This window comes from Strix aluco, chromosome 6 (assembly GCF_031877795.1).
Source record: "Strix aluco isolate bStrAlu1 chromosome 6, bStrAlu1.hap1, whole genome shotgun sequence".
Lineage (NCBI taxonomy): Eukaryota > Metazoa > Chordata > Aves > Strigiformes > Strigidae > Strix > Strix aluco.
This window is the reverse complement of record NC_133936.1, coordinates 35,594,403-35,603,024: the sequence shown is the minus strand read 5'-3', so window position 1 is coordinate 35,603,024 and position 8,622 is coordinate 35,594,403. Positions and strand designations below refer to the sequence as shown.

General features: G+C 39.5%; 2 protein-coding genes across 2 annotated transcripts; both read left to right on the top strand.

The window, feature by feature from the left end:
* Positions 1-628: 628 nt before the first annotated feature.
* On the top strand, positions 629-4,100 carry ASDURF (ASNSD1 upstream open reading frame). Its single transcript, XM_074829631.1, has 4 exons — positions 629-843; positions 2,279-2,332; positions 2,875-2,950; positions 3,827-4,100. The coding sequence occupies exons 1-4, from the start codon at positions 724-726 to the stop codon at positions 3,895-3,897; spliced, it is 321 nt and encodes a 106-aa protein (XP_074685732.1). The 5' UTR covers positions 629-723; the 3' UTR covers positions 3,898-4,100.
* On the top strand, positions 3,920-8,622 carry ASNSD1 (asparagine synthetase domain containing 1). Its single transcript, XM_074829622.1, has 3 exons — positions 3,920-5,401; positions 7,022-7,203; positions 8,293-8,622. The coding sequence occupies exons 1-3, from the start codon at positions 3,920-3,922 to the stop codon at positions 8,546-8,548; spliced, it is 1,920 nt and encodes a 639-aa protein (XP_074685723.1). The 3' UTR covers positions 8,549-8,622.

Here is an 8,622-nt window from a genome sequence, read left to right as displayed (position 1 = left end):
TTTCAAAACTTTTCTGTCACAGTAATTGGCTCCTTTTACCATTTCTCAGCCTAAAGTTATTTATGATAGCAAATCATGATAATATTGTTTGTTGTGCTACCGTCATCCTGCCACTTAAACAACTCCTTCCCTGATGTATTTATAAAGACAGGAAGACAGATGCATCACTGTGATATATCTACAGTAGAATGGAAGAGACAGAGAAATATTACCATCCTACCAAAGAGGAAAACTTATAATCCTAATATCTATAAATATTATATAATTCATAGCTCCTCTGGAATGCCTTTAAACAAGCTGCCTGACTCTGGCCCAGGGTCACCACCACACCAAACAGCTCCAAGGCAAAGCACTACCCTTTTGTTTTCCTTTTTGTTTGTTTTTTTTCTTTCTTTTCCCTTTACATCCTACAAGGCCCAGTTTCCAGCCCTCATCCCGAGCAGCGTTTCCACCTTGGCCTTGCTAAACAACCCTCTGCCATGGCGACAGCCCAGCCCAGCCCAGCCCCGCCCACTCCCGCCTCCCGCCTCCCGCCTCCCGCCTCGCGCGTGCTCAGGCCCGCCCGCTGATTGGTGCTCCGCGCTGCCCGCCGCACGCACGCGCATGCGCACGTGCCCCCCCCGGGCGGTCTGCGCATGTTCTGCGGGTAGCTGGTGCGCGCGGCTGCGGCTGCGTTGCCGGGGTTGTGCGCCCGGGCCCCGGCGGGGCGCGCTCCGCGGGGGGATGTCGGGCCGCGCGCTGCGGCAGGAGGAGGAGGAGGAGGAGAAGAAGGAGAAAGAGAAAGAGGAGGCGGACGCGGGGGAGAGCGCGAAGCTGCGCCGCAAGGAGGAGCTGGGCCGGAGGGTGAGCTGAGGCGGCCTGCTGCCGGGCGGGCGGGAGACAGGGGCCGCGGGGCCGCTGCCGGGGCCGAGGCGCGGCCGGGGCTGAGGCGCGGCCGGGGCCGTGCTGCTGGTTTGGGGGGGTGGCGGCTCCGCGAGGCCTGTAACCTCGGGTGTGATCCGCGTGAAGAAGAGGAGGGCGAGTCGCGTCGAGAGGCTGCGGGGTTTTCGTTGTGGGGCTGGGAGGAGAGCGGCTGCCGCGTAGGGAGTGTCTGGCCTCGCCGTGAGCTCTCTCGTCGTGTTGGGGTCTTGGTTCGTGCTGCTCCAAGTTGAGCTTGAAATGTCGGGTGAGTCGCAGTGAGGTTTTTCTTTGTGGTATCTACCTTGGCTGCATCAGCTCAGAAGGTCCCAAGGGATTTCAGTCACAGAGGCTGGCACTCCTCATAAATCTGCTTCCGTGGTGCCAATAACTTATTTAGTATGAAATCTGCCAAGTCCTATGGAACCGCTTTCCCTCAAAAAATTACTTCCTTTCCATATGGTCATATTGTATAAAGTCAGTGGTATTTTTGATTGCCAGGGAAGCTGTAAAGCTGTGACATAACTGTATTGCAGGTTGCATTTTCTGTTATGTGTAAGTGGCTGGTTTAGTCCGTTTGGTCTGTTGGAACTGTAAATACAAGAAACGATGTAGCTACTGGAAAAGTTGTGTTTTCTGTATGCCACTTTCAGTTTGGCTAACCTAGCTCCGTGGCAGCTTTCTACTGTTGCACCAATTCCAGGGGACACAAAGGAAGAACAAAGCCATACATACTGTTTGTTTCTAACTAAAAGCATTAAGTGCCCGCAGACCAGATTTTGTTCTGTTTGTTGGGTTTTATTCCCATCCTCCTGATTGCTCTTTAGCATTGACAGCTGTCATTGTAAAAAAAAAAAAGGGAATGCCTGTCACCTCCTCCAGTGCAGAGTGGTAAATCCCAGTAAAGAAGTTTGTGCAGAACTCCAGAGTGATAGAAAGGCTTCCATTGCTCTTAATGCCGTTTTAGGGGTTTGGGGTTTTTATTGGTTTCATTTTGAATCATGATAATACATATGAGTATAAAGTCTGTTGTAGATATGATGCAAAATCTTGTTTTCTAGTTATGTTTGTATGTTTTCTTCTGGGGGAAAAATGTGATCTCTGATTATAAATAGCTAGAGGTACTTTGGCTTCCCAGTAGGGATTGCTTTCAAGGGTAGGAGAAATATCAATCCATGCAAGATAACCCATTTCTAGAACAGTTATTTAGTATTTAATTTTTATATCTACTGCCACTTTGTCTTCAGTGGTCTGTTCAGAAAACAGCAACTATATTTGCATGTAGCTGTCTTAAAATATTAGCAAGCTTGTTCATCATCAGGGTTATAATACAGTAGTTTATTTTTAATACTTAAATTGAGGTGCATCTTTTGCCTTTCAGATTAAAGAGCAGAAGGTTGTAGTCGATGAGCTTTCAAATTTGAAGAAGAACCGGGTAAGTATGTATTTACAAATTTGTTTTTGACTATTTCATTTTAGCATCAGAGAAATAAGCATAGAGACAAGAGGGGAAACAAAATCGGAGCACACTGTCTTTAATTTGTTGCAATACAGATGTTAGTACAGATGTGCTCTGCTGTTCTCAGAACAACTTGTCCTCCAAATTATTTGATTATGTACACTTGTCCAGTGTAATAAAATGCATTGTTGGGACTTTTTGCCTTTTTGTGTTTTATCTGAGTTATTTCAATAAAATGTTTGGGTTGATCAGAAGACTTCATGAGGTATTCGTACTTTTCACGTATATGAGTTTTAAAATAGAATGTATGAGGAAAAGAGAAATGCAGAATAGTCATGGGTTGATCATGAAATGTTTTTGATGGTACGACATTAGCATGTTGCTGTTGTCAGGGCAGAACTTACCCTCCTGGCATAAAAGTGAAGGGGTGTATCAGTGGACCCACACTAGTGTCTCCTGCAGCGTGGTTTCCAGAGCCTGTTGCTTTGACTTAATGCAGCCTTGTTTTTGTTTTACAGAAAGTTTATAGGCAGCAGCCCAATAGCAACATATTCTTTCTTGTAGACCGAACCGAAACACTATCTCAATGCAAAAGTAAGTTTGCAGTGTAAAAGTTGATCAAATAGTTCACTGTTTTGAAGGTGCATTTGTAGCTGTTAATGATTTCAAAGGTATATTAAAATGAAAAACTGGCAACGTGTATCAATGCAAAAGAGACTTCAAGACACGTGCTTGTTTTTCTAGGTTAGGTAAGTGTGAAAGTGTTTCCATTTGATATATGGATGTGATAAAAGAGCAAGTGCTGAAGGTGTAGGAAGAACGAGAACACCTGCCCCACAGAGAAGTTGCTATTGGTGCCCTTTGGTAAGCTGTATAGCATTTTGTCCCTTAAAAAAAAAAAAAAAAGTCTAAAAGTCTAAAAGGGATGAGTAGGAAGAAAATGACAAGTTAAAACTGGAGGCTAAGCTGCAAATCTTTAGGTAGTTGAAAGAATGGATCTGTGGGGTTGTGAAGATAGGAGAATGGATAATAAAAGGAGTTGATGATAGAACAAATGTTAGAAATGTATAAATGTATAAATTTTTCTGGAATGAACAATTGCTACTTTCTTTTTCTTTGATTTAATAATGTTGACATTTTAATTGACAGTTTGCTTTTCTTACTGTTACAACTGTGTGAATTACACTGATTATATAGGCAATAGTTAGCCTTTCCCCTAATTCTTATACTTGTAGTGTGGCTTTCTTTGGGAGAAAAAAAAAAAATCATCATCTTTGTATAGTTGAAGAGGACTACAGTGAGCTATGTTTGTGTTACGTGAATACTATAGAACTTTTGTTAGCATTTCATGTTTATCTCTTTAACTAAACAAATGGCTGGAATTACTCATTTCTTAGATATAGTCTTAAATTTACCTACTAATTTACCAGATTATGAAATTGATTATTCGTGTATTTTTCTCTTACACAGACACATTAGATGAATTAAAGAAGGCACATCAGGAGATGGAAAATTCAGAAAAGACTAAAATCAAGAAATAGTCCATCTGAGTTCAGAGTCACAATGTGTGGTATTTGTTGCATCGTTACCTTGCGTAGCCAGCGTGCTATTCGTGATTTCTTTAACGAAGACATACTCTGCTGTCTTAGAAGAAGAGGACCAGACAGTAGCCAACAGTTGATAAAAACCGCATCTGATCTCTCTTATGAGTGTCTGTTTTCTGGCCATGTACTTCACTTGAGGGGACTGGTGACTCCTCAGCCTCTGGAAGATGCCAATAACAATATTTTTCTTTGGAATGGAGAAATTTTCAGTGGAGTGCATGTAGGAGATCTAGAGAATGACACTGAAATAATGTTTCATCATCTTGCATTGTGCAGTAGTGAAGCAGACATTTTGTCACTCTTTTCATCACTTCGGGGTCCGTGGTCTTTTATTTATTATCAAGCATCTACACACAGTTTATGGTTTGGTAGAGATTATTTTGGTCGTCGTAGTTTGCTTTGGCAATTCAATAATGAGGTTGACAGTGCTTTCTGTCTCACATCTGTAAGTGTTTATTCCGAGTCAGGTAACCAATGGCAAGAAGTCCCAGCATCTGGAATTTTCAAAATTGATCTCAAAGCTTGTGCAACAACTAAATCTTTGTCTTTAACATTGTTTCCATGGAAGTACAGCTGCACAGAGAAGGCAGTAGAAGAAATATTTGTTAATGTTCTGGACCAAGTTTCAAAAGACTTACCAAACCACATACCTCTCGTGATGAATGAATCAAAACTATGTCTCAGAGCACCAGTTATCCCCTTAAATAAAACCATTTCTGAAGCTTCAGGTGAATGTCCAGGCGCTAATGTTAGCAAAATTACCCATATGGTTTCTGTAGAAACCCTTCAGGGATTTCTTGCAGAGGAACACAAGAAAAAATTAGTCCATCAGTTTATTAATGTTTTAAATGAAGCAGTGAAGAGACGGGTTTTGTCTCTCTTCAGACATGAAGATCAGAAGAAAAGGGAAGTTCCAAGCAAATCTAATAGGAAGGCACACGTTGCGGTGCTGTTTTCTGGTGGCATTGATTCTATGGTTATTGCAGCCCTTGCTGACAAACATGTGCCTTTGGAGGAACCAATTGATCTTCTCAATGTAGCTTTCATGATGAAAGAACAAACTAAGCAAAAGGGTGCCACTAAAAACCATACCAACCGGGAAGTACAGCTTGATTTGCTTTGTCCTCAAGAAAGTTGTAAAGATCTTGATGCTAAAACTGGTGCTGATTTATCTTGCTTTGCTGTTCCCGACAGAATCACTGGTAGGGCAGGACTGAAAGAATTAGAAGCCATTAACCCTTCAAGAACCTGGAACTTTGTGGAAATTAATGTTACACTAGAGGAATTGAAAAAAATGAGACAACAGTGCATTAATCACTTAATTTATCCACTGCATACAGTCTTGGATGACAGCATTGGCTGTGCAATTTGGTTTGCTTCCAGAGGAGAGGGTTTTATTAGTAACCAAGGGGAACTGAGACCATATAAAAGTCCTGCAAAGGTACTGGTTGTTTTCTGCCCTATGCTTGACCTGTGAATATACAAACAGTTCTGTTGTTTCAGAAGGGTCTTTAATATTCATAAGGCTTCTGCAATTCAGTGGCAGAATATAGAATAGTTCTGTACTGATAATCTTTGTGTATTTCTGGAGTTAAAAACCGCATTCAGTTCTTTTATCATGTAATGTGTATGGCTTTTCATTAAGCTTGAATAAGCACCAGTGTGACTAGGAAAAAAATAACAAGTCATCTTACCATTTTTGGTGTTTCAAGTCCAGTAGTGGGTAACTGCTATTCAATCCAAACTGAATAGGTTAACAAATTGAGAGATAAACATTAATGAAGTATTAAGTAATATTGTTTTGTGCCAGCATCCCAACAGCTGTAAAATTACTAGCTTGTTACTTAGGCACACTAAGTGACAAAATTGCAATTAATAATGGCAGAAAAGATTACTACTTGGAATCTTTTGTAATTAGAGTCTGGTTGAATGACAGAACTACAAAAAGTAGTTCTTTCTTTTTTGTAACTTATTTTCATGTATGTAGTTTTAAGTAAAATCTTTTTAGTAACTAGATGATTTTCTTGGGAATTTGGTTCTTATTTCTCACTTCCCAATTCCTGATGGTTTGTGTAGGGAGGAATAACTGTATAATTTTAGGAGTTTGCAGTTCACTGCTACCTTTGCTTTTTGAGGCTTCTGTTACTTTTCTGCTATTGCTAGATCTTAAAAACACAAAAACCCAACAACAAAAACCCCAACAAATATAATAGTTTGTGTAAAAACTACTGCTGTAGAACACAGTTGATGCAGTTGACTGATCTACTTCAGGATGCATGTGTCAGATTTGTGAAACATACAGATTCATATTAGGTCCAGAATATGTTGAAATGAGACATGAGTTAATAAAACATGAAGTGAAATTGTCATCTTCCCATCAGTTATTTACTAGTGTGCACAGGTAAAAAATTAGTTGACCACTAGCTGGTGCCACATCAGTAAAACACAGTTGACTTAAGAGACTTCCGCTTTTATAGTGAATTGCTGTTGAAGGCACAGTAATGGACCAGATGTAGTAGTGTTTTTCTCTTGGTAACATTTTATATGCTTATCATTGAGTAGACAGAACAATGACACATTTTTATTTCCTGTAATGCAGTTGTTATTAACCCAGTAGCTGGTAAATTAATCTGTGTGTACATTCTGATAACTATTTAGAACCTACAACATACTGCATCACCTGCGGCAACAATTTTTTTATGAACACTGGTGCTTAACAAATGCTGTTTATTGTAATAGAAATTAACAAAGACATTCTTCAAAGATGTTGGTGTATTTGTGATGCACACAACATTATTTTGGTGTTTTTTCCTTGCCTCAGTAGAAATGTTTGTGTGTGCTTTTAGGTCTGATTGTAAACCTGCATCAGGTTCCCAGTGACATTACTGGGAACTGTTTCAGACTCTGTAAATGTGTAAGGCACATCCTATCGTAATAGGTAATATATTTAGAAGATGTGTATTGAAGTTATTCTCCTTAAGATGTAGTTAAACATTTAAGATCTGTTACATATTATTATCTTGCATAGATAATAAAGATTTCTCTTATTCTGTTTGTTTAGGTTGTGCTTACAGGAATTGGAGCAGATGAACAGCTTGCTGGATATTCTCGACATCGTGTTTGCTTCAAAAAGTATGGCTTAGAGGGTCTGAATAAAGAACTTGAAATGGAGTTGCATCGCATTTCTTCTAGAAATCTTGGTAGAGATGACAGGATTATTAGTGATCACGGAAAAGAAGCCAGGTATTATTCTTTTAACATGAAGCAAAACTGGTTTTGCCAGTTAGATTCTGTTTTAACGCTCCAGCAGAAACTTCTATGCATTTTATTGACTTTAGGTTTCATTGCAGTTTCATTAATGTGTACTGTGTTCTGGGGTTTTTTTGTTTTAAGTGGTCTGTAGTACTGTGGAAGAGTTAAGGAAATTTAGCAACTTGAATATTGGATTTCCATCTGGAAGTTTTAAGAATGGTTTTATTCTTTTAAGTGGAACAGTCTTCTGCACAACTCTGAAGTGTTCTGGTGTGGTCATTTGGGGAGTGACTTTGTAGGAGGACAACACAACATAGAAGCCACGTATTCCTGTCCACACAATAAAGGCGTGATCAATATCCACTGCGTTTCCTGGTTGCTAAGTCAGAATAGTTAAAGAATCATTTTATTTGTGTTTACTTCCTTCATGCTACTGCCAACTTGCAAAAAAATTCCTTAGGTGTTGTCCAGTAGTAGAGGCCACTCAGGTGCATGAAAGGTCTTTTCCTGTGATCTTTGTACCAATGTTTTTTGAAATCTGTTCTTAGTTGCACATTTTCAGTTTAGTTGGTGCAGTGGTGGACAAGCAATGCTGTTAATCATGCTTGTGATTAGATAGCAATACCCAGAATTTGGAACATTGTCAGAATTTATTGTGTAAATATTTTTGTTTCAAAGTTACAGTGTATCTTCATACAGTATTTTTAAATACTTACTAGTTATCTTGAGAATTGTTACTTTAAAATTTCTTGCTCTTCCATTGTACTTTTGATTTTCTTCAGAATTTTTGTTTTGTATAAACCCAACATTTCTGATGCTTGTGTTTAGTCTTTTCTTTTGCATGAGTTTAAAAAATTCCAGGCTTCTGAAGCTTAAACATGATGTATTATGTTTTCTTTCTCCAAGACAGTGTAACTGCTTTGGAGACTTGCCTTAGTACTGCAACACTAACATTTAAGGTACATCTATAGTTAGGAATTGACACAGACTCTGATGTCTTTGCATGTGGTAAAGGGGAAAATCAAGACTATTTGTATGAAGTTTTTAAAGGGTCTTTTCCCATGTATATCTTTCCTTTAGGTTTCCTTTTCTTGATGAAGATGTTGTTTCATTCCTCAATTCTCTGCCCATCACAGAAAAAGCTGACTTGACTTTACCTCGAGGAATTGGTGAGAAATTGATTCTGCGCCTTGCAGCCAAGGAGTTTGGCCTTACAGCCTCGACTGTTTTGCCAAAAAGGGCTGTACAGTTTGGATCTCGGATTGCAAAACTAGAGAGCAACAGTGAAAAAGCATCTGACATGTGCAGCAGACTGAAGTTATTTTCAGTAGATTAATTATAAAGCTACATGCTGAGATGTTGCATTTATCATATATGCAAATCTAGTAAATCTTTGGAGTTTTCTTAGAA

Coding starts and splice junctions, on each gene's coding strand:
- ASNSD1 (XM_074829622.1), top strand. CDS start 3,920: ATGTGTGGTATTTGTTGCATCGTTACCTTGCGTAGCCAGCGTGCTATT. Junction 5,402..7,021: donor CATATAAAAGTCCTGCAAAG/GTACTGGTTGTT, acceptor CTGTTTGTTTAG/GTTGTGCTTACAGGAATTGG. Junction 7,204..8,292: donor GATCACGGAAAAGAAGCCAG/GTATTATTCTTT, acceptor TCTTTCCTTTAG/GTTTCCTTTTCTTGATGAAG.
- ASDURF (XM_074829631.1), top strand. CDS start 724: ATGTCGGGCCGCGCGCTGCGGCAGGAGGAGGAGGAGGAGGAGAAGAAG. Junction 2,333..2,874: donor CAAATTTGAAGAAGAACCGG/GTAAGTATGTAT, acceptor TTTGTTTTACAG/AAAGTTTATAGGCAGCAGCC. Junction 2,951..3,826: donor AACACTATCTCAATGCAAAA/GTAAGTTTGCAG, acceptor TCTCTTACACAG/ACACATTAGATGAATTAAAG.